The sequence below is a fragment of the Malaya genurostris genome, chromosome 2 (genome assembly GCF_030247185.1).
Source record: "Malaya genurostris strain Urasoe2022 chromosome 2, Malgen_1.1, whole genome shotgun sequence".
Lineage (NCBI taxonomy): Eukaryota > Metazoa > Arthropoda > Insecta > Diptera > Culicidae > Malaya > Malaya genurostris.
In genome coordinates this window covers 199,032,803-199,058,818 of record NC_080571.1, presented here as the reverse complement: position 1 = coordinate 199,058,818, position 26,016 = coordinate 199,032,803, and the positions used below count along the sequence as shown (strand labels likewise).

At 38.5% G+C, this 26,016-nt stretch overlaps 1 protein-coding gene across 3 annotated transcripts in view; it reads right to left on the bottom strand.

Moving 5' to 3' along the window:
- LOC131426972 (discoidin domain-containing receptor tyrosine kinase B) overlaps positions 1 to 26,016 on the bottom strand; it is a 702,887-nt gene that overhangs the window by 198,478 nt on the left and 478,393 nt on the right. For all 3 annotated transcript variants that reach the window (XM_058589807.1, XM_058589806.1, XM_058589808.1), the window contains one exon: positions 246 to 425. In XM_058589807.1, the coding sequence (XP_058445790.1) occupies positions 246 to 425 (180 nt within the window). The remainder of the gene's footprint in view (positions 1 to 245; positions 426 to 26,016) is intronic.

The window sequence follows — 26,016 nt, the reverse complement described above, 5'->3', positions numbered from 1 at the left end:
TTGTGACCTGCGATCCTCACAAGGCCGCTGGTGAGAGCCCTCTTTTTTTTCGAGTCCCCGCATATCCGCTCGATTTATTTCTTTCAGCAACTTTAATACCGCATGATAAATCCTTCAATTTATAACATCATTCGTGGAAAATGGAGCAACATTGGCACTAGTGACTTTCCCAGCAGGGACGAACCGTATGAGGAAATCGTGAACATATATTGGCGTGTGTTCGTCCGTCCGTCCGTTGTACTTACCCTTTCCGAAACCGTGGATATCGATGCGAAAGTTGTCTGCCCCTTTTTGGCCGTCCACCAGCTGACCGAGGCCCCCGACCAACCGGTCGCCTTCCTCCTCACCGTCGTAGGTCCGATCCGAGAGGTCGACTTCCATCCCCCGAATGACGCCCTTGGGGATGCTGTAGGAAACTAATCCTTCTGTAACGAGAAACCAGAACGGGAAGAAAAACATTCAGTAAGGGAACATATTTTTTTCGCACACAAACAGCAGTGATGGAAGAAGATTGGCGGAGTCTGTATATCCTGTGTATGGTACTTTGGCTGGCCAGGGCAGCTATCCCAATAGATAAGAAAGTTTAATATGAAATAAATTATGTTTTCAACTCCGTTTTTAGTCAGTCTGGTATGGACTCTCTCTCGAGAGAGAAAAGGAATCCAATGCATTACGAGAGTCTTGCGCTGGTGTGGCCAGTAACACTTCATTACATTTTATCGGTTTGGTACTGAATCTACGCTGCCGTCGTTTTATGCAAATAAGAATCTGTTACGAAGCTGAACTTAGATCGCATTAAAGCGGCAAGTTGCGGGTTGTAGAAAGAAGCAATTCTAGTATTTCACGAAGTGTGCGGAGCGATTTGCATGTAAACCAAGTACGTATTATAGCAAGTAGAATCCCTAAGAAATAATTGCATAAGGTGGTTGTTCAAGTGTCCATTTGTTTTCAAGTGAATTTCATAGAATAAATAAAAATAGGATTATTAAAAGTATGACTATTGCTTATCGAGACCGCTGAGTCCCATTTTCTTAATCACAGTCCCGAGTAGGTCTAATAATCGAACGGATTCCGATCCATTTCCCATTCTAATTGGAAAGTCCTGTTGCGAACAACCCATAAAAAGTAACAATTCATCCCTTAAGCATTCCCCGCGGTTCTCTTTGACTATTGCGAATAGTTTCATTTGATTCGATCCATTCTCGTATCCCTGGCCGTAGAATCGACACCAAAAGAGGGAATCTATTCTCGCTTTCAATTGGCCTTTCGCAGACATCGACATCGGAAGCTGTTGCGATGTCACCGTAGTCAATCGTTCGAGTCCGGACTGGCCGGGTTTGCCGTGCAGGACAAGTTTGTGGTGGAAATCGATTCAATTAAGCCCTTCCAGACACAGGCATCGGCACCGGCACAGGCACAGGCCGGTCGTTACATCAATGTGGGCCCATCATCAGCAATCGATGATGCCATTTTGCTGCGCACATATCCACAATAACTGCAATGTCGCCGTCCCGTCCTGGCTTCGGTTGTCCCCAAACACCCGTGAACTTCGGAGCAAGTTTTCCCATTTTGCTGGGTGGCGGGGCACGGGGAGTGGCGACCGTTACAATTGTGAATTAAAAATTGAAACGAGCACCGAGGAATGCCCGGTTGGTAAATTGAGCAATTTTCATTTCACCATATTTTCAATCCATGTCGGTTTTTGCCGTCATAACTATTCAAACTTTTCCCCTTGTCGGTAGCTTCAAGTTGGGCGAGATGGAATTTCCGAAGCACATTGAATGCCGGAATGTTTCGACGGAGAAGTCCTGAATTGCTGAAACTGCGGGCAAAGTCGCAGTATTTGGCTCATTTTCACTGCGTGCGAATGGAGAAAAGCTCTTCAATCCAGCCATTGCAGATTGCCGGTCGTCTCTTTGGTGCTTTTATTTTTGAAGGGCGATGATGCGGACAGAAAATCCCTACCACGATGATGATGATGATGATGAGCGACGATCGTTAGCGCCATCAATGTCCGGGGACGTAAATTCGGATGCTATGAATGTTGATGCAGCTGTCGAAGTAAGTCCTGAGAGCTTCATTCAGTTCGAGTCGCCCAAGCGTTTCAATTTAAGGAGTTTGCTGTTCGGATTCGAAACTGATTTTCATAGCTGAGTTGAGCTCATGGTGAATATCTTTTATCGGCTTCCAGTATCGATGCAAAATTCTGCAGAGTACAGTAAATGGGGTATGCATCCCATTTTAAGTTTTTCTTTTGGTTGGCGTAATGACTGGTTTTGCTCGAAATATTATCAACAGATTTTGGCCCAATAATAATGTGACATTTTGTACATAATATTGCTACAGTGTAGAACCTTTTTTGACTAGTTATTCTTTTTAGCAAGCCATGCATGATGTGTTCATTCTAAACAAAATTATTAGTTCTAAGCAGTGCTTGGAAAATCATGACCAAAAAAAGTTTATTTCCTTACCACTGGTGAACAACACTAAGTTCAAGAGATTTTCTAAAAAAAATCAGTGAATGTAAAAATCACTTCCGAGATTTAAGTTCACGAATCAAACATTCAGAATTCTGAACATCGAAGTTCTCAAGTGATTTTCTGTGTTAGCAGAACTTGATGGTTGGAGTAAACCCACAAAATTTCTATAAAAAGATAATCGAAAGGGAGGGTAAATATAACCAACAATATTTTTGTTCCAAATTCCAAATAGTGATTATAGCGACATTCCAAATAATGATTATAGCGACTGTTTTAATTCCGGCTGGTTTGATTTATAGAAGTAACAGGAGCGCAGCATTATGCATGTCTCAAACACACAGCTAGCGCAGTTGTGACAGCCTGCGCTCTTATTACTTCAGCGTATGATGAAATTAATTTTTTTCCCAACACTGGCTCTGTTTTGTCGTGAATACGACTTACTTTACTATGGGGCGCCTTTTAAAAAATAGCCACATGGAAAAATGGGCAGAACTTAATCGTGAATATCTCGACTTGTATTAATGGCAGCAACATAATTCTTTCACTATTTCATCAAAAATATGTTATAAAAGGGGAACAGTGATTGAAAATAGATAATTTCTCTTGTGCGTTGGATGGAAGCAGACATCGGGGCGAGAAGACGCATTCAAGCAGCGGTATCGGAGAGCGTGGTTAAAAACCTCAAACGCTCAGGTCGTAGTTCTCATTCGCCTTCCGGTCGTCAAGGCGAGAAGACTCATTAAACCAATTCCGCATCATTTGGCACTGCGATCGGATGTGTTGCGGTATCAACTTCGATTTCCAAGCTTTCAATAACTTTAGTATTGAAAGAAGGTAAACTTCGATGTTTAATTTGCCGTTGGACAAAAATGGCAACTCCACCACCCATTCCAGTAAACCTGTCAAATCGATGAACCACATAATGTGGATTGCTTTGCAATTTGACATTTGGTTTAAGAAAAGTTTCTGCCACAATGGCAATATTAATTTTGTGAACTTTGAGAAAATTATAAAATTCATCTTCACTCGATTTTAAAGATCGAGCATTCCAATTTAAAATATTCAAATAATTATTTAACATCACTGTTAAATTTTAAATTCATTATAATATTATTTGCAAATTGCCATCCGGTTTGAAATGCTTCAAGAAGTGATAAAGTCGAATTCATTCGGATGATCATTTGAAAAAGTTGATCTTGTTGGTAGATCATTTTATTTTCAGTTATATCGCCTAAATCAATTTCATTTAAAGAAGCGAATGGCATTGAAAGAATATTTGTAGGTAGACTACCATTAGAAGAAGATGATATGACCGATCTACCTATTAATAAACTGTTTTCGTTAGAAGATGGACTGCAAGGCGGTCCTGTGTTTTGATTATTTACATTAGAAGAATTAAGTGGTAGATTTCTACCTGTTATACTAGCATAACTGACATTAGAAGAAGATGATGACGAGGTCGATCTACCTGTCAATAAATTGTTTTCGTTAGAAGACAAATTGGAAGGTGTACCTGTTTTTTGTTTTAATTTCGAAGAAATAAGTGCCTTAGAAGAATCAGGCGTGGCATTTGTAACGGTTTTTTAATGTTCAGGTATATTCTGTGAATTTAAGGTCGTTGATTTGACTTGTTGTCTAAGCGAACGAGCGTTCAAAATTTTTTCCCTGACAGGACATTTAAAATAATTGGATTTATGATTTCCATCGCAATTTGAACATGAAAATTTATCAGTGGTTTCATTCATTGGACAAACGCCTTTCGAAGGCAATTTACCACAATTCAAACACCGTATATCCGTATGACAATTTTTGGTTCCATGGCCGAAGCCTTGGCAACGACGATATTGCGTTAAGTTTGCAATACGATTATGCCGTTTATAATGTTTCCAATGAATTTTAATGTGGGAAATGAAACGTACTTTTTGTAAAGTTTTTAAATTATTTTCATTACTTCGATTGAAATGTATTAAGTAGAGTTCATGGGAAATTCCAGAACGTGGTTTAGAAGTACCATTCGCTCTTTTTTCATAAGTATTACTTGGGAAGGGGCAAATACAAGCAATTCTTTTAGTTCATTTTTAATTTCATCGGTACTTTGATCATTTGATAAGCCTTTCAAGACAGCCTTGAAGGGTCTGTCTGATTTTATATCATATGAATAAAATTTATGAAGTTTCTCGGATAAATAGCGAATAAGACGTTCGTAATCTTCCAATCCATCAACCAAGACTCGACATTCTCCTCTTCGTCCGATTTGAAATGTGACTTTTACTTCCGGGAGAAAAGTAGAAATCTCAGTACGGAATGCTTTGAAGTCGGAAATCATCACCGTCACTGGTGGCATAGATTGTTGTTTCTTCCCAGAACGACAAGCGTCCATTTTAGGAATTTTTGAAGAATTTTCTTCTATGTCGCTACAATCGGATTCAGGAACAATCTCGTGAATATTGTTAGACGGCATAGGATCAACGGAAGGGAAATCCGTCCGTTGTCTTTTATTTTTACATTCAGATTCTATAAGATCGTGAATGTTATTAGAAAAATGTTGATTGTGATTTATTCCGTATTGAATTATTTTTGCCTTAGGCTTGTTGCCTTTCCGGTTCAACGCAGGCATTTTTGAAATGAATGAAATTTTAAATTAAATTAACTAGGTAAATTAGTCTTCAATTAGACTCCTAGTCTGGAAAAGTGTTGATAAAGACTGATTTTGTGGTAGTCTTAATAAAGACTGATTAGTTCGAAGTATAGTTCTTTGAATAGCTATCCTTAAGAAAGGCTGATTAATTTCTTAGTCACTCTAATATCACTCTTTGTATAGCCTTGAGAAAGGCTGACTAATTGTTAGACTTTAAAAAGACTATTAGCGATTCAGGTAGCCTTGAAATAGACTGAAGCTTTGAATCAATGAAACTCTAGGTAGCCAGAAAAAATTTCCAGGAGCCAAGAGCTATACGCGAGCGGTGCGAACGACTGTTCAACACTGACTGAAATGTAATAACTTTGATTTATCATACACAACCTCATTGGAAATAAAAACTACTATAGATTCAAACACCAACAGGTAAAATCATTGTGTATCATTTTCTGTCATTATCGATTCTCAAAGCTTCGGTTGAATATCGATACTGCACAGTACCATATTGTACGATTTTCACTGAGAATTGAAAATGACTGAAAGAGTAAACTAAAGAAAGAACACAAGCTTGAAACTATTATTCCGCTTTCGTAGTTGACTGGCCATGGATCTAGTTCTTGCATTCTGCTGCGAGAGTGACATTTATGTTTCGTCATTTTCGTCGATTTTAAGTCAATTGTCACTCTATTAGCTCTGATCATATTTATTAAAATTTCGAAATATAAACTATGCAAACTTAGCGAAATAGTTATTCACTGTTTTATTGTATTGGGACCAGAGCTGATATCTGTCACTATCAGCTAGCAACATTGTATGATAAAGATTGGATAGCTTATGTCACTGGACAGCTGCCAACCAGGCTCTACAAATCATCATGTAATGAATGTCTGAGAGCCGGTATGTCAAACCTGAAATTCTCTCGATATTTCACTCGCCCAAACGCGCATTAGCGGCCCTTACACGATCATTAAAAGTGTCATTACTAAAAAGTAATGACACTTTTTTTAATTATCGTGTAAGGTCTGCGAGTTCAGTAATAACACGAGTAATGATGGAATTCCGGATTTTCCATCATTACCAACATTATTTCTTCTTCTTATTTTTTTGTGTGGAAGTGCTGAATTTCGTCAGTTGTATTCAGCGATGTCAGATCTACGGAAATCTCCGTAGATCTACGGATTCGAACGGAAATTAAAATTTATCAACGGAGAACTACGGAAAAAAGTTTTGTCTGACGAGCAAAAAAAAGGAAACTTTTCACCGTGAGCGCTTCCGAGAAAAATGTCTATCTACGGAAATGACACTACTACTATCTGGCATCGCTGGTTGTATTAGATGAGAAAATTTGACAACCATGAAGTAAACATTCTCTTCAGACAGTCCCCTTTACAGTATAGATTACAGTTGACAATGATTTTAGTCAGTCTGTCAAGGTCATTCGACGTGACTGACAAATTGCAGCTCTGATTGGGACATTCATTCGGTGTCTTTTCAAAATCGTAAGGCATGTCTGCTCAGAAATGATTAGAATATATTTTGAATATTTTCGTTTTATGTCGTATTTCAATTTTGTTACGCTTTAGTTTAACATTGAAAATAGCTTAATTTGGTATTATTCTATTCATGCAGGTGATAATTTTATGTATTCAGTTGTTCTGCTAGTCGAAAACAAAAAAAAAAGTGAAATGCATTTACTATTTTTGGTGATCGAAATTCGGCTCAAGAGGAACGAATTAAAAAGAATTCTATGATTTGCTGTAATATATAAACAAAGAGAACGCTAAACATTCGTTACACCGCGTAAAATGCGAAAGCCGCAAGTAAATTTGAAAAGAGATTATCGTATCAATTCAAGCCAACAGTAGTAAAAAATGTCCGTTATCGAAGATCACGAATTTACAACGAATAGCATATAAATTCTAAATAAAATTGATAATCTTTGTTTTACTAATTGGAATATTTCATGTAGTAGTTGAATGAACAATATACAAATATACATGTAAAGTATACAAATTGAATAATATAGAAAGATCACTTCCACCCCACTCAGATGAAGCGGCTATGCATGTTATTAGTTTTTCAGTTAGTTCAGATTCTGATATACAAACAATGTTTTGTAGAGCTTCAACAAGTTTAGTGTCATCAAAATGTTTGCCTTCAACTGTTAATTGGAACAGTAATTCCATTCAGTACCCATCGTTAAAGATAAAGATTTTATACACGACGTTATTCAGATTTAGACGGATCCGAATGAAGCGTCGCAATAAAAAGCGCAACCCAGAATCCCATAAAGCGAATGCTGTCAAGAATACTCGACGTCAGTCAAAGATTTTTCCTCGGCACCGTATGGTGTTTATATTACATCGTTATTAATTTTTTTTCTCCACTCTACGTTCGTCTATGGGCAACCGGTGGCAGCAACTGGTGAGAAACAGTATATGCTAGCAGAGTGTCTGGCGCTGAACATCGGCAGTCATTCTTATAAATGAAACATTAAACGCCATTGCACCACCATTCCTCTCTACTCTACTGCAGACTACTCTAATCTACTACGTTGTACGAACCTGGCAACCCAGCTGTGTGCCTGGCCTGCTATGAACCATGCGCGTCTTCGGCACTGAGCTACCGTTGGAGGTGCCACGGAGAGTCCCACCGGCGGCTCGCGTTTGGTCTCGAAAAAGGGTTATAAATTGCATATCACATAGTCTCATCATTCCATCCAGTCATCCATCTCTATTTCCATCGAATCCCCGAGCAGCGGAGCAAATAACCAATACTACGGCACTTCAGTCGTTTACACTCAGTCCGGCGATCAAGATTATTTATCAAAATGGTTGATAATTTATTTAAAATTGCATTAAACAAATTGCTCCAGCATGTTTTGCGCGATTCACTTTCGACAAGCGCACTGTCAATCAAAACATTTTTTTTTGGTTCAGAGCAGAGGTGTAGCCGAATCAGAGGTGATGCTGTAATCCGCATCTAGTCGGTAGGTATTTTTTATTTTTAAGCAATTTTGAAAATCGTCTTATGATATCATGTGTAATCCGCAGTTTTCAGTCTAGCAACTCGTGGAACCGACAAATCGTAAACCTAATTTATATCGAAATTCGACAAACGTGTTTTAACGCAACATGTTACAAAAAAAAAAGTTTCGTGTTCCGAAGCCAAAACAAAATTGTACTAACACCCCACGAAATTAAAACAAAGTTCAATTTTCGATTTAGACCTTCAATACATCACGACCCCTCACCAGCACAAACCCGCAGAACAGAAGCCTCCCCTGGACGGGCACGGATCACAATCAAATTGTCATTGCGTGCCAACCACGGAATGCGATTTGATTTCACATTTTATTTTCCCCGCTTAGCCACCCGGAGCGTGCTCAGCATATTCCCGTTTTTTGGTGTTTACTGTCCTGTGGGGTCCCAGAATTCAGAGAAACTAATAATCGATTCTAGCTCGGACTGCCCTGGCTGCCAACCGGTGCAAAAAGGGTGCGTCAACTTCCCGGTAGGCTGTAATTTTCCACCAACCATGTGGCGATGACGGAGTGGGGCACCAGACAGTAGACTGTTTATTTTCACTCTGCATAATGGCGACCGGTCCTGCTATGCGGATTGGCACGAGAGTGAATTGATCGGGATCTGGTCTGGCGAATCAGCAAAACAACCAATCCCACTGCGCGAAGCGGTTTGATAGGCAGCCCCACCAGGGGGCTCGTGCTCTTCCGGTGTCGGAAACCCTTTTCCATGGGGGGGTTTCATGTGGAAAAGTGCACGATCCAGCAAATGATAATTGCTGCTTCGGTGCCGAAAATTATGCTTTTGAAATGATAATTTATTATTTCACATGCATTTACCGGATTCGGAGGAATTTACTTTTCGGATTCCGCACCGGACTCTGGATGAAAGAGGATTTGATAAATTTGAGCTCTTCAGTATTTTGATGATGGTGAAAAGGGAGATTGGAACCGTGTTTTGGTATGCTCTGACAAGTGTTTATGTCTGTATTCATATTTCACGTCGAGTGGAGAATTTGTCATCACCCAAACTTGTTTAGTTTTAATGCAAGTACTTGCGTTTATGTTATCTAACTATCAGCACTCGGATGACGGGATATTGTTTGAAATCGTTTTTTTGGAGTGTTTCGAAAGGTTTGTTTTGTAAAATATCTTTGAACTTGAAAACAGAATCGATTTTAGTAGTTTCATGACAGTTATCACAGAATACAATTTCGAGTTTTCGTTCTTTTTGTATTGAAAATGTTAATGATGCTTCAAAGCCATTTGCCCTTGCTTGCAAGTATGTCAATCATAGTGTTTGTAGACAGATTCAATTATTCCATAACTCATAGTAATGCCAATTGTAGTGCCATATGATGATTTGAATTTGCAATTTCATTGCATTTATCTGCTTGAAATCGTATATCGGAATACTTTGACCTTCGTTTTTGTTGATTTTTTTAAGTGTAGGACTAGACAAAAATTAAAAATGTATTTTTGAAATAATCAGAACTAAGTTGGTCTCGGTCAGCTTTCATACCCAGTTTTAAACAGTAAACTCACAACATCACTGACGGTCGGAACGATGAAAAAAAAACAATACAGTTTTAAAACAAGAAAACGATTTTTCGATAATCAAACCTATGAACAAAAGGCTCCGGAAAAAGAGTCATCGCAAAAAATACAATCACTGTTGACTTCAAGCAATGTTGAATTCAACCCTCGATGCAAGAATTTGAATCTTCTGTTAAAGAGCTAATGCAATTCAACAAAGCAAAACACACAAAACGATTTAATTCACTAAAGACAACAACAATGTGCTCTACGTTCAGTATGAAAACATGAAGTATAACGTACCAGTTTATTGGGAAGATAATTCTATAGAAGTGCGTGTGATCTATCTTCCTTCAGTCGCTGACGATAAATTATTAAAAAAAACCTAACCTCTGAACGAAAAAAAAAACAATATAATTTACGCGACGTATTTTACGCGTTTCATTTGAAAACGCGCGGTTTTCTGTTTAACTTTCTATTTAATTTAATTGATCGTGTAAAACAGCTTTTGCATGATGAAAGAAATTTTGTTTTATACGTATACAAAACAATCCAACATGCTTCAGTGAATTGAATTATACGAAATTACGGAATTATTTGGTTTCATTGAATCTAGTTAAGATCGGGGGTTTCTAAGAATTCTCTGAAATCAGTATATGAACGCGTGGCTGGTGAATTTAGAATAACTTTTGAGTGCGGTATGTTTCCGTAGTACTATATTCAGCCCATTGACATACTGTGGTATTGTGTGTGGAAGTTCCTGTCCATTCAAAACCTCCTTGGAATATAGGCCTTAAAGTCTACCAACGAAAACGATGGCATTGGTGAGTTTCTTTTTCGTGGTTGATACGCAACGCCAATCATATACTTACCTACCTAACAGCTATAGTCTTGGGGTATCCTTTGCTGTAATCAAGTATACGTCTCCACATAACTCGGTCTATGGCTACTCGTCGTCAGCCACTCAAGGTACGAATGCTTCGTAGATCGTCCTCCACTTGATCGATCCACCTTGCTCGCTGCGCTCCTCTTCTTCTTGTACCAGTCGGATTAGATTCAAGAACCATTTTCACTGGGCTGTCGTTCGACATCCTTATGACATACCCAGCCCATCGTAGACGTCCGATTGTAGCTGTCCGTACGATGGGTGGTTCTCCTAGCAGCTGTTGCAATTCGAGATTCATACGTCGTCTCCACATTCCGTCTTCCATCTGCACTCCGCCATAGATGATGCTCAGTACCTTTCTTTCGAAAACACTGAGGGCGCGTTGGTCCTTTGCTAACATAGTCCAGGTTTCGTGGCCATAGAGAACAACCGGTATAATGAGCGTCTCGTAGATGGTCAATTTCGTGCGTAAAGTCTGGTTCGAAGGGTTTTTCTGAGTCCAAAGTACGCACGATTCCCTGCCAAAATACGTCTCTGAGTTTCTCTGCTGGTGTCATTATCGGCGGTCACCAGTGAGCCCAAATACACGAACTCGTCAACCACCTCGATATCGTCACCGTCTATCAATATTCGTGGTAAGAGGTGTTGTCTTTCTTCTCTAGAGCCTCTCCCTATCATGTATTTTTTTTTTGACGCATTTATGGCCAGTCCGATACGCCTAGCTTCAGCTTTCAGTCCGATGTATGTTTCCATCATCTTCTCAAGGTTACATGTCACAATATCAATATCGTCAGCGAAGCCAAGAAGATACAAGAGAGTCCATCACCTTGCCGTAGCCCTCTTCGAGATTCGAAGGGGCTCGAGAGCGTCACTGATACTGGGACGTAGCATATCACTCTATTCATCGTTGCTTTGACCAATCGTTTATCCGGGAAACCGTATTCGTGCATGATCTGCCATAGCTGTTCTCGATCGATTGTGTCGTATGTCGCTTTGAAGTCAATGAATAGGTGATGCGTGGGTACGTTGTATTCACGACACTTCTGGAGTACTTGTCTTATCGCGAATATGTGATCCGTAGTGGCGCGGGCTCCAATAAATCCCGCTTGGTACGGCCCTACGAATTTCTTAGCTATTGGTGATAGACGACGGCAAAGGATTTGGGAGAGTACCTCGTACGCGGCGTTCAGCAATGTGATTGCGCGGTAATTACAACAATCTAGCTTACCGCCCTTTTTGTAAACGGGATATACCACACCATCCATCCGTTCCTGCGGTAGAATCTTCTCCTCCCAAATCTTCGAAGTCTAGTGCAGAGTTGGGCTTGTATATTGCCTCCCGGCCTACCTGAGCATTCATGTCGCCGATGACGAGATTTACATCCCGCCGTGAACAGCTGTCGTAGATTCGTTTCAGCTGCGCATAAAATGCCTCCTTTTCGTCATCAGATCTCGTCTCATGTGGGCAGTGCACGTTGATGATGCTGTAATTGAAGAAACGGCCCTTGATCTTCAATACGCGCATGCTATCACTGATTGGCTGCCACCCAATCACGCGCTGACGCATCTTACCCAACACTATAAATCCCGTTCCTAGAACGCTGGTTGTGGCACAGCTTTGGTAGAAGGTAGCCGCTCGATGCCCACTTTTCCACACTTTATGTCCCGTCCAACAAAGTTCCTACGATATCGAAGCAGCGGATTTGAAGCTCATAATGCACCATTTGGTCATATCCTGGGAAGCCAAACGATTTGCAGTTCCATACGCCAAGCTTCCAATCGAAGTCCTTTGTTCGTTGCGTAGGTTATTCCGAGTCGTATTTCTTTCTTGATTGTGCGTAACATGTGTTTTCCGGACGGTTTGTTAGGCCTGCACCAACCTCTTGTCTCGCCGGAGGGCCATCGTGTCAGCACTGTTTAGAGTCCCACACTGACACAAGGACGGTAATCAGCCGCTCCTAACATGGAGAACAGACGATGTGTCGAGCCGCCCCTAACGTAGAGAACAGACGCTCGGAAAGGCTCGCTATTTGTAAAGAGAAGGTAAGCCTCCCCCCCTTCCCTATCAGCATACGACCAAGGTCCCACCGGGGTTGGTTACCCGATCTTTCCTAATACCATGTTCACATTAGCGCTTATATTACTTGATATACCGAGATGATATGCATATCATGTCGAAGTGTTCACATATGATCGAAATGATATCGTTTGACAATCAAGTTGTCATATAGAATGTTCCCATTAGAAGTAAGATAAATAATATTGCTTTTCTCTCCTACAATTCAATCAATATTTGAGGTCTCGCATTTATCGGTCTCCGAACGCCAATATTCGTTGATAAAATCAAAATTATAATGATTGGTTATTGTCACTCTCAAAGTGACGTTCATAAATGAGTGCGTTCAATGCCATTATCCGTGTTGCTAGTTGCGATTTTTGACAACTCGACATGATATCCCGAATATCATGCTAAAATGGTGATACGCGTTGACATCAAATTCTATGGGATATCAAGTGATATCGCACATGATATCATCGGATATCAAGTATATCCGTATATCACTTGATATCAGCGCTAATGTGAACATACTATAACGTACCCCAGCCGGCACCGCGGGGAGGTAGGGATAGGAGTTACTAAACAAGAGGCTAAGAATCACTTTGGGGCCTGAATTACGCATTGTCCAGTCGTTTATCAACCTAATCATTCGCTTTTTATGAATATTCTAGGTCATCCAAAAACTACAGCGAGTTCAGACCTTAAGATCTACCAGCATAACAAACTGCAATAACAAACTTATTGATCACGGTCTATACTCGTGGTACCACATGTAATTAATAGGCCTATTGTGAATGAACTAAGGCATCAAAAAACTACTTACAGCTCAGACCGTAAGACCTACCAGAATAACAAAGTGCATTAAAAATTGTTCATGCTCCATACTCGCAATTCACTTAAAGTCCTTGGATGACTATTCCTGAAACAGATAAGAATAGACAAGTAAGCAATATGTGGATCCACGACTGTGAACCTGAAGCATTGAAACCATATACATAAGCTGCATATTCCTCTTAAAATCTGTTTTCACTGAAGTTTTTGGATAACTATGAACGTTTCTGAACCAGTTTAAAATAGACAAATAAGCAGTATGTAGCTCAAGGACAATAAACAGTATTGAAAAATTATCCACAAGATGCTGATTGCTCGTAAAGATCTTACGACCTGTTTTCACTGCAGTTCTTGGACTACTGAGAACGTATCTGGAACAGCTAAAAATAGTCAAGTAGGCAATGTGTAGCTCTAAAATATGAACAGCAAACAACAGCACAGTATAGTCCCTAAAGACTATATTCCAAGTAGTTCTTGGATCTTGAAATATCTATTACTGATTTCCGTAGTCTCAGAATATACTCAGATGTTCGTAGATGGTTTTGCGTATGAACGTAGTAAGGTTTTTTGTGTTATTTATACTAAAATCAAACAGAATTGAAAAAAAAACCTGTTTTAATCCACCTAGCGGTGTAATGATGCCTTTCTCATATATAATACTGTGGTATTCTTTTCAAAAAGTTTCTCTTCGATTTGAAAGAAACCAAGGGATTGTTTGTGCATTAACAAGTATAACCTACAGAATGAAATAGTGCTTTGTTCGCGTAGGTCATCCTTAAGAAAACGAAATGGGTTCACTTTTATATGCACTTCTGGCCTCTGGAACCGATATAGTCGGCTACCAACTTACATGACGTACAAACTCTATTAGATTTTATTCAAATTTTGAAGTTTTTATACGATTTTGTCATCGTACTCTAAACGACGGTTTAAATTTTTGATGAATCCAAAAATATGCATTAATTTTTGGTAGGACCATACGATCTAACCTTTCATTTGACCCTAAGATTGGAAATATCGGTTCTGCAAACTCTGAGAAAAGTGTGATACACTTTTGAGCATATGACTCTTTTCTCCCGTCGTTAATCGAAAACCGGAAACCATAATATCTAGAATCGGTTTGTTTAGCTGCCTACTGATAACGGCTATTGATTTGTGGAGTTTTGAGTCCAGATTAGAAAAAAATTGCAGTTTTTGTTTCACCGATTTCAGTGACGGTGTACAATATTCAACACACTTTACCCTATAACTCCGGAACCGGAAGTCGGATCCGGATGAAATTCAACAGCAACCTGTGAGACTACAAGGCCTTCAATTTAAATCTTAGTTGAAGAAAATCGGTTGAGTGGACCAAGAGACCTTTCATTTGAATCTAAGTTTGTGAAAATCGGTCAAGCCATCTCCGAGAAAATCTAGTGTTCGTCGAACTGAGTCGAATGGTATTTGACATTCGGCCTTCCGGGCCTCGGTAAAAAAGTCGGTTTCCACAGTGACTGCATAACCTTTCTATATGAGAAAGGCAAAACCTTTTTTACCTTTTTTACCTTTTTTTATATATATAAAAAATAGGTATAGAATTCGCTCAAACTTTAGAAAATTTTTCCGAGGCCCGGAGGGCCGAATGACATATACCAAACGATTCAGCTCGACGAACTGAGCAAATGTCTGTGTGTGTATGTGTGTGTCTGTATGTGTGTTGTCAACTAAGAGGTCGAGATCTCAGAGATGGCTGGACCGATTTTGATCAAACTAGGCGCAAATGGAAGGTCTCCCCGTCACCCAAAACGCTATTGAATGGTTTTGAGATCGGATGTTTACTTTTTGAGTTATACGAAGTTTTATGTCAAAATTTTCTGTTTTTTGACAGTATCTGTCACAAATGACCTTGAAAACAGAATATGTTTTCAGACTTAGATTCCGCACGGTAATAGCTATCCAAAAAGCCATAGATTGTTAAAATCCGTCCATTTTTAACGGAGATATCGAAATTTTTGTATAAACAACTTTTCCCCGTATTCCAACAGTAGGAGTTTTGAGGGCTGTATGATAAAGAAATGCTTGGGAGCAACGGAAAACACGATTTTTTATACTGTTACATACAATTGTTTCTAAGTACCAAAAAGACTGTGTACAGCATCCTTTTTCATGACATTTAGCTTCGGACCCGATTTTAGCACGGCTCGTTTTTGGCAACATAATTGTTGGAATATGACATATATAAACCAGATGAAGGCAGAATTTTTTAAATTATATTGTTTTAAACTACTTACAGCAATAAATGCTGGAAGAACATAACATCCATTTACCATTCGAATCAGTTCGTTGAGACCAGCAAATGCATGTTCACTCAATTTTCTCGGAAAATTTCTTTTCTACAAATTCAGACTCATACGAAAAGTCGTATGCTCCCAAACAAAGTTCCTGAATTATGTTTGGTGCTGACCTCTGGTTCCGGAACTACAGGATGATATGTGAAACCAAATCAAAATTGTGTAACTCATTCTTCTCGTAGATGGCTGAACCGATCTAAGATTCAAATGAAATCTAAGAATCATTCAAATGAAAAGTTTCCAGACTTCCGTTTTCGGAGATACAGGGTGATTAGTATAAAAATGTCTATTCTACATAAATTAATCAGTTTATCGGGTAAGCAGAATTGGATAGTCGATAAAAAAAATTTTAGTTTTAGTGGTATTCAGTTGTCGATTCAGAAGGTTCAGTTTTAGTGGTATTCAGTTGTCGTTTCAGAAGGCACCTAAAAATTTAATTCGTGCTATAATTTCTCAAAGATGTCTTCACTGATTTTCAAATATTTTGAAACAAATGTAAACTATACAGCTACTCAGGTGAATTTATCTGACTTCAGCCATACCGATTTTAGAATTCCGGTTCCAGTATAAAATCGTTTCTCAAAGCTCAATCGTTTTCTCAAAAAAAGCCTAATCAAATTTCAGAACCAAAAATTCAAATTAAAATAAACTTATATACAAAATTAATTAATTTTATACATACATACAAAAATTAATTATTCTATCCAATTTTGACTTCCAGTTCTCGAATTACATGATGATGAATTTTTAAAATTCAAACCAATATAGAAGATGACAATCCCGAAAAGTTTCAAAATTGGACTCAAAACTGTTGTAATTTATTCGTCATATAGCTATACGAATCGGTTTGGATTATGCTGGTTCCTGAATATCGGCTCTGGAAGTACCTTAAATTACCATAAACTCTAAAGTGGAACTTACATGGCATCTTTAATCGATTATCACACTTCTAGATTCAAATTCGATCCGATTTGCAGTTCCGACATTACAGAGTAATGAGTGCTTAAAATCTCAAATTGTCGCTTAAAACGACGGTCATTAAAATAATGTCATGAAAACTTAAACACCAAAGAATATTCATGCAAAAAACACATGCGGATTGATAAAAAAAGGTATCATCTCACTGCTAGGTGGATTAAACACGTTTTTATGCGAAAAATTTCAAATAACACGATATTTTATTAAATTCACGCAGAAACACCACACAACGATGGCTTCATAAATAATGAATGTGTACTCGATTTTCTCGTAGATGCTGTTGAAAGGTCGCTTTGTCCCATAAGTTGCTATTGAACTTTCCCCGGTTCGAACATCAGGTTCTGGACCAACGTGGTAAAATGGGCAAAAAATATGAGGAAAAAATGTACTTGATTTTCTCAGAGACCGCATAACCGATTCTCTTCAAACTAGATTCAAATTAAAGACCTCAAAGTTGGATAGCCTGCTCTTGAATTGAATCTGGATTCGACTTCCGGTTCCGGAGTTATGGGGTAAAATGTACTATGTACTAATGCAGTAAAAAAGTGCACTCGACTTTCTCAGACACCGCTCATCCAATTTTCACAAGCTCAAATAAAAGGTCTTACAACCCCAGAGAACCCAACCGAATTTCATCCGGATACGACTTCCGCTTTCGGACTTACAGGATGAAAAGTAGAAAAAAAAAAATTTTCAGGTGTGACACTGAAAAATCAAGCCAAATACATTCAAATAGCCGTACAATTCTTCCAGTTGGCAGGTATGATTAGTTCATGAACAAATACACCGAAACATCCATTTACGAACTAAACGGGGGTTCGTAAATGGAGGTAGTTCGTAATAAAAGTTCACGTTATTTGGGATTTGGTTCGTAAAAAGAGTTTACGTTATTTGGAATTTATTTCGTAAAAAAAGTTTTGTGTAATGAATCTGGAAACCCCCAATCACATGGCCATTTTCGGAACGGATGTGATAAGTGGGTGCAAGAAAATGATGTTTGGGGTCGGTTCGAAATCCAAGATGGCGACTTCCGGTTTATCGATATTCCTTAAACATTCTTACAATGTGGGTATTTTCGAGCCGGAATTGATGAGTAGATTACGGAAAACGATGTTTGAAGTAGTTCGGAAATCCAAGATGGCGACTTCCGGTTTGTCGATATTCCCTAAAAACCTTTACAATGTGGGTATTTTCGGAACGGGATTGATGAGTTTTTGACGGAAAACTATGTTTGAAGTGGTTTGTAAATCCAAGATGGCGACTTCCGGTTTGTCGATATTCCTTAAAAACCCTTACAATGTGGGTATTTTCGAACCGGAATTGATGAGTAGATGACGGAAAACGATGTTTGAAGTGGCTCGGAAATTCAAGATGGCGACTTCCGGTTTATCAATATTCCTTAAAAACCCTTACAATGTGGGTATTTTCGGAACGGGATTGATGAGTAGATGACGGAAAACGATGTTTGAAGTAGTTCGAACAATGTTTGAAGTGGTTAGTTACGGTTTTAAATATCGACATTCTAAAAATCAATATTGAGTCGAAAAGGTTCCTTTATCAGAAAGAAGAGATTGCCGTACTGAAGAGGTGTACGTTGTTTCATCCGATTCGAAGAAAGTCGATCCTGTCAGTTTATCTGCTATTTATTTCTGGAATTGCTCATGAATGTTAGAAATTCAGTGTCATGTGGTTGTCTAACTGACTCTTACCACTTGAGCCAAATAATATCCCTTTTCCTCAATGGCTTACAAAATGTTAAAGCATATTTCGACGGGCCAGTTGACATGAAATTTTGACAAGTATAAATAAAAACAAATGTGTCTTTTCTCAACTTTATCACGTACACTAAAACAACTGAAATTATAAGTGTAACACTGAAAATAAAATAAACACGGTCATTGATTTAAAACCGAATTTTAATGTTTGTGGTTGATTCCAAATATTAGATTGAGACTTCGAGTTGTTCAATAAAATATAACATACAATATAACTAAAACAATATAAAATTATTATAGCTGTTCAGACGTCTACTTTTTATGGTCATTTCGAAAATATAGTACAATATTAAAACAATAATTATTAGCTGGAAACACCTTTATCAGAAGCATAACTTTTTTTAAACGTTATATAATCATATCGTAATGATCGTCAAAGAATACCGATACAACTGAATTCACCATTTTGATTTTTGAAGCGCTTTAAAACATAATTTCCCGATATACTCAGTATATATACTCATCAAACTCGTTCCGAAAATACTAACATTGTAAGGATTTTTAAGGAATATTGATAAACCGGAAGTCGCCATCTTGGATTTCTGAACCACTTCAAACATCGTTTTCCGTCATCTACTCATCAATCCCGTTTCGAAAATACCCATATTGTAAGGGTTTTTAAGTAATATCGATAAACCGATAGTAATTTCCATGGAGCCGGAAATTGTTTTCATTGGATGCAAAAACCTCTTTTTACGAAGTTGGTTCGTAAAAAAAGTTCATGTTATTTGGGATTTGGTTCGTAAAAAAAGATTACGTTATTTGGGATTTGGTACGTAAAAAGAGTTACGTAAAAAGAGGTAACGTAAAAAAAGTGTTCGTAAACGGAGGTTTGGGTGTACGTTGATTTTGGATATACCGGATCATCGTTCCTGGTTCCGGAAGTGCCAGGAAAGTGCTCGTGTGCTCGAAACCGGAAATCACTTAAATTTCTCTGAAACGGCCAGACCGATCGCCGCGAATTCAGATTTGAATGAGAAGTATTATTGTGTTTAAATAAGTTAATGTTGAATTTTGTCCACATCTGGCCTCCGGTTCCGGAAATACAGGGTAGTGCAACCTGCCATATAGAGAGATAATGCAAAAAACACAAAAATTCTTCTAAATTTGGTTTAAAAATGTTTCAATTTATTAATTATGTTAGTTACTTGTCAAACGAATCGATTTCAGTAATACCATTTCCCAGCTCCTGGTTCCGGAAGTACCGGAAATACTGGTCGAATACTCGAAAACGGAACTCTCTTTATATTCTCAGAATCAGTTAAGTCGATTTTCGCTAAATTAGACTCAAATAGAAGTCTATAAAAATATACTGTTTTTTTACAACATGGTGAGATGTGTTTAACATTTTAAACCGCTTCGTTTTAGGTTTTAATACCTATTAACTTGGGTTAATACTGCTAAAAATTCAAATGGTTATGCATGTCCAAACAAACTTCTTAGTTCTTGTTTAATATTCAAAGAAAAGTTGGTGGATGAAAACAAGTTTTTCCAGTATTTTCACAGTGTTTGTAACAGATCGGCTGAAAAGTTCGTATCGTTTCTATGAGAGGGCGCCACTAGAATTAAATCCATACCATTTTCAGTTAGTAACAACCTTCAAAAGATACGTGTATAAATTTGACAGCTGTCTGATTATTAGTTTGTGAGATATTGAATTTTGAGTGAAGCTACTTTTGTTATTGTGAAAAAAATGGAAAAAAAGGAATTTCGTGTGTTGATGAAACACTACTTTTTGAAGAAAAAAAGTGCCGCCGATACCAAAAAATGGCTTGATGAGTGTTATTCAGACTCTGCACCGGGCGAAGCAACAATTCGTAAGTGGTTTGCAAAATTTCGTACTGGTCATATGAGCACCGAAGACGATGAACGCAGTGGACTTCCAAAAGAGGCTGTTACCGATGAAAAAGTGAAAAAAATCCACAAAATGATTTTCAATGACCGTAAAGTAAAGTTGATCGAGATAGCTGATACCCTAAAGATATCAAAGGAACGTGTTGGACATATTATTCACGAATATTTGGATATGAGAAAGCTTTGTGCAAAATGGGTGCCGCGTGAGCTCACAATCACAATGTCACAAGTTGATGAAAACCATGCTGAAATTGAACGAATTGGGCTTCGAATTGCCCCCTCATCCACCGTATTCTCCAGATTTGGCCCCCAGTGACTTTTTCCTGTTCTCAGATCTCAAGAGAATGCTCGCTGGTAAAAAATTTAGAAGCAATTAAGAGGTAATCGCTGAAACTGAGGCCTATTTTGAGGCAAAGGACAAATCGTACTACAAAAATGGTATCGAAAAGTTGGAAGATCGCTATAATCGCTGTATCGCCTCTGATGGCAATTATGTTGAATAATAAAAACGAATTTTGGCAAAAAAATGTGTGTTTCTATTAAACGATACGAACTTTTCAGCCGAACTGTTATACGAAAAAGGCGACAACACATTCAATGCATGCGGCTAACGAGCTGGTTTAATACATGCTAATGATTCCATAATTACCTACAACTTGTGCTATTTATTTATCCATTGCTGTTTAATTCGATGCGTTTCGTTGCCAAAAACCATCCTGTAGATAGACATGTACGTCAAGTGTCACACACTGCCATTATTAGGAACGATCTTCGAGAAGCTGGCTAGTCGCCAGGAAAAACAAGAAATCAAAAGCTAATATTTACTTTCCGACTTCTCGTCCTTCTATTGGCCTCATTACAGCACAAGCACAGCTCTCTCGGCCCAGATGAGATTGTGCTAATAATCTGCTCTGCCATGTGATCCAAATTAGACATGAGCCATGGTGCCGCGGCCATCGACCACCGATCAAATCAATTACTCAGAGCTGCACGGAATTTGATTCGGATTGATTGATTTACATTGGCACAGTCAAAACGTTACGTGATTTATTCTAATTTGATTCCTAGTCTCGCACCGGAATCGAATTATAGCGACTAGCGTCATGGATGTTTTCGTGAAAGTTTATTCGTGCAGTGGTAAAATTAGTCTGTTTCCTACTTTTTTCGATGTTTTACCACTTGTGGGTCACAGTCACGCACGATGCAAACAAGTTAACACGGCCGTGCAGATGTCAATAATGTTTACAATTTTCGTTCCAGTTCTGTTTAACTTTAAAAACTTTGCATCTTAATAGAATTCCTGCTCATAAACTTTCCATAAAATTTTCCTACCTTTTCCTAAATACCATGAATCAATCCCAACCAATAGATAAACAACCCCCGGTCTCCGGTCTCATAAAATCCGCTTGGGCAGTCTAGACCAGACAGAATAGCAATTCCGCGTTACCCCTACCGCCTGCTTAAGATCCACTGTTTTTGGTCACGTGGGACACAATTGCTGTCAAGAGCGGAAAATAAGGAGGAACATTCTTCGGATTTTCCCACTCAGCCGTAATTTGGGAAAGCAGCAAAAAACATGATCTCAGCAGTGTTTATGCCTAACGAGGTTGTTGCGCTGCCTGCTCTATAAAAAGGCATTTCTGGTGGGACGGATCATGGGAATAGAAAAGAAAAACGGAAAATAATTATAAATTATAAACACATGTCCGCCGTCGCATGAGTGCTCAAATAGGAAAAAAATGAGCTGCACACGTCTCGGAGACTTCACTTCTATTCGACGCGTAAGAATACAGCTGGTTAAAGCAAGAGTTGATGTATTTCAGCGGAGAGAAAAAACACCCCGCTCAGCTGCAATCAACTGCTAGATGAACGAGAAAATTTCCGATTTTTTTTCTAAACTAATTGCTTGCTCCAGTCACGACTCGTATGACGAAATTTGACGCAAGGAGATTATAAATTGGGCAATTCGATGGAGCATTAGCTTCCATTTAGTTATTCCCTATTATGAAAATTGATTTCGTAATTATGAAGAAAACCACTGGAAAAAAATGGCAGTAGGAGTCAAAACGGATCATATTTGGATTCGGAGCAAGGTTTTGGGAAAAGGAAAAAAAAAGCCACAGAATTTTCATAGGAGTAAATGAAATATGTGACTGGATCGATAAATCAATTGATACCACATCCTTTTTAAGGATAATTCAATCTTAATGTTATCTGCGGCTACGCTCCAATTTTGGCACACTTTCTGGTATGAAAAGCCATCATTCTGGCCAATGGCGCGATGTTGGCTTTCAAGGCTGCCAAGGGGTGTTAAAACATAAAGTATCTTTCGTCTTTTTTATGTAGTTTACTTTGCATTATGATTTATTAATGTGAGTTTCCGATTTTTTTCGGTTTAGGTTCCAAATCATGTATTATGTAAAACGTTTTACAAATGCATGTGTCGCCGAGATTTGGTGTAATCTGTTTATTGAAATTGTAAACGATTTTAGAAATGCATGAAACATCGGTATCTATATATTACCATAAATCAAGTAAAATTACACATCCAGGAAAAATCGTGTAAATTTACGTCTATTGAGCCCGATATATATATGAGCGTCAAAACTCAATTTTACAGTTAAATATAATTCATTCTGGCATACTTTTAGGTGCTAACACGATGGTATTTCTATGTGCCTGGAATCTTTTTGGTATCTTGTCATACCGCGGCCGAAACAATCGGCTTATTGAAAGAACTTTTCAACGCCAACGAAGTCATTGACTTATGTGGTTAAACATGAAATTCGTGAAAAAGTAGTCGAAAATTGGACCTCTTTGAAAAATAGTCGTGGCGGCATATGCCCGAAATCATATTTAAATCAGTAGTTGCACTATTTATGTACCATTTAATTCCACTATTTTCATTGTCACGTGTAATATTTCACAAAGTCACTATACTTTAATGAAGCATAACAAACGTTACAATACAGATACGCGTATTTCGGAATGTTATTTACATCCTTCTTCAGTGTATCGGTTTTATAAGTTTGTTATTTATTTATTTATTTATTTATTTATTTATTTACTATTATTGTGTCCATCGGATACAAGATCTAAATGGACAATTAGAGTGGGAAAAAGCCCATTTGAGTTGAACTCGTTTGTCATTCTCAAACGGGCGCAAAAACCACTATCTTTTCAAGAACATAAACGAAAGTAATGAAACACAATGTAACTTAAAGCTAGTATCACAAATGTCACTAATAATATAACTTAAAAATTCAAATCACATCGGATCGTTTCAGTTTTTTCGCGAAATGACTAGATGATTCACCAAACTCGAAAAGATCCTCAACAGCGGTGAAAGTTCGAATGGAAGCAGTAATCGGTTCATTAAAGCCAAAACGAGTTCTGTGAAATCTCTGCTGAAGCAGTGATGTATTCCGCAGTGTCCTATTCGGTATCCGAAAATTTACTACAGAGCGTAATTCAGGAGCATCAATTTCCCCATTGATCAGTTTTGCAATTAATAATGCTTGTTGAATTTTTCGGCGCCGATGAAGCGTATCGATTCCTAATAGTTGACATCTATCCTGATACGGGGGCAGATTAGCAGGATTTTGCCAAGGTAAGTTTCGTAATGCCAGACGAACGAATCGTTTTTGAACTCTTTCAATGCGTATGCTCCACGAAAGTTGATAAGGAATCCAAACTACTGAAACATTCTCTAGAATAGGCCGGACAAGTGAACAATACAAAGCTTTCAAACAGTGAGGATCTCTAAAATCCTTGGCGATTTTACTGATAAAGCCTAATTGACGTGATGCTTTTGAGATGATCTGTGATCGTTGTAAATCAAATGATAATTTTTCATCTAGCAGTATTCCCAAATCGCGAACCTGGGTAACTCTAGTCAAGACTGAGCCATCGATGCGATAGTCAAATTTAACAGGTCTCAGAGTACGGTGAAACGTGATCACCTGACATTTTGCGACGTTGATTATAAGTTTGTTTCGACTACACCAATCTACGAACGATTCAAGTGCATTTTGCAACCGCCAACAATCCTCCACAGTGCGAATAACGAGGTACAATTTCAGGTCGTCTGCATATGTCAGTTTGCAATCAGTTCCCAAAGCAAATGAGACATCGTTGAAATATAACACGAAAAGCAAAGGTCCTAAATTACTGCCTTGAGGAACTCCTGAGTTGTTAGAGAAAAGTGATGATGAACTGTTGCTCAATTTTACTCGTAGAACTCTCCCGGAGAGATATGAGCTCAACCAGGACACAAGATGGGCGGAAAATCCGAGACGAGATAATTTGCTTAGAAGTATTGTGTGGTCAATTTTGTCGAAAGCAGCTTTTAGATCCGTGTAAATGACATCCATCTGAGCTTTAGCTTCCATGCTGGCAATACACTTTGAAGTAAGTGTTAGCAGATTTGTTGCAACTGATCTTCCTGGCATGAATCCATGTTGATCGAATGATATATAATTCCTTGCTCGATCTAATATAGCACTACTCACAATAATCTCGAAAAGTTTCGATGAAGCGGAAAGATTAGTTATGCCACGATAGTTTACAACATTACGACGATCGCCATCTTTGAATATTGGGCAAATGTAGGATTGTTTCCATATCCGTGGGAATTTAGCTTGCTCAAATGATCGAGTGAAAATAACACTTAGTGGTCCAGCTAAAGCGTCAATACAGCGACGTAAAATAACAGCAGGTAAGCCGTCGGGCCCAGGAGAAAATGAACTTTTCAGTTTTTTTGCAGCGCATTGGACCAACTCCGGGGTAACGATGAAAGTGTTTAAGTTTATCATGTCAACTGGAACATCCGAAACAGCAGCTTCCGTATCGCTACTTGAAGTGAAACTGCTCGAAAAAACACTAGCGAAATGCTTGGCAAACAGCTCACACGATTCCGAAACTGACACAGCCGTCTCATCGCCAAGAAATACATTCGAAGGTACAGATGAACTTTTTCTTTTTGAGTTAACAAAACGCCAAAAACTTCTTGGGTTGCGTTTCAGTTTAGTCTGTGTACGGAGTACATATGATTTGTATAAACTTGCATTGAGAGCACGGTAGGCATTAGCCGAGTGATGAAAATTACGAACGTTAACAGCATTTCGTAGACGATGCATTTTTCGCTGATATGAGTTTCGCTTACGTTTTAATTGTCGTAGTTCCCAAGTGCTCCAAGCTGGGGTGACAGATGGTCTGAGGCGAGGTACATTTTGATCAAGCCAGCTATTTATTTCAAAGCAGAAGATTTCTGCCATAACATCAACTTCTCTGGTAGCAAACAATAAATCCCAATCTACATTGCTTAAATAAACGGACAAAGCAGAAAAATCCACCAACCGGTAATTCAATGGGCGCATGGCACCGCTATCATCATTCCTTGTCATATCGGTGTTATCGGCAATTGTGTTGAAATGAATTTCAAGCGGTGGGTGATGGGTGTCCACGGGAAGCAGCGGGGTAGGGCTACGATCGACTACACAATCTTTCGAACAAAACACAAGATCAAGTGTACGGCCAAGTGAATTATACACAAGATTCTTCTGACCAAGACCTAGAAATTCCATCCCATCGAGTAATGTGTGGCTAGCATATGGCAACAGAGAACTA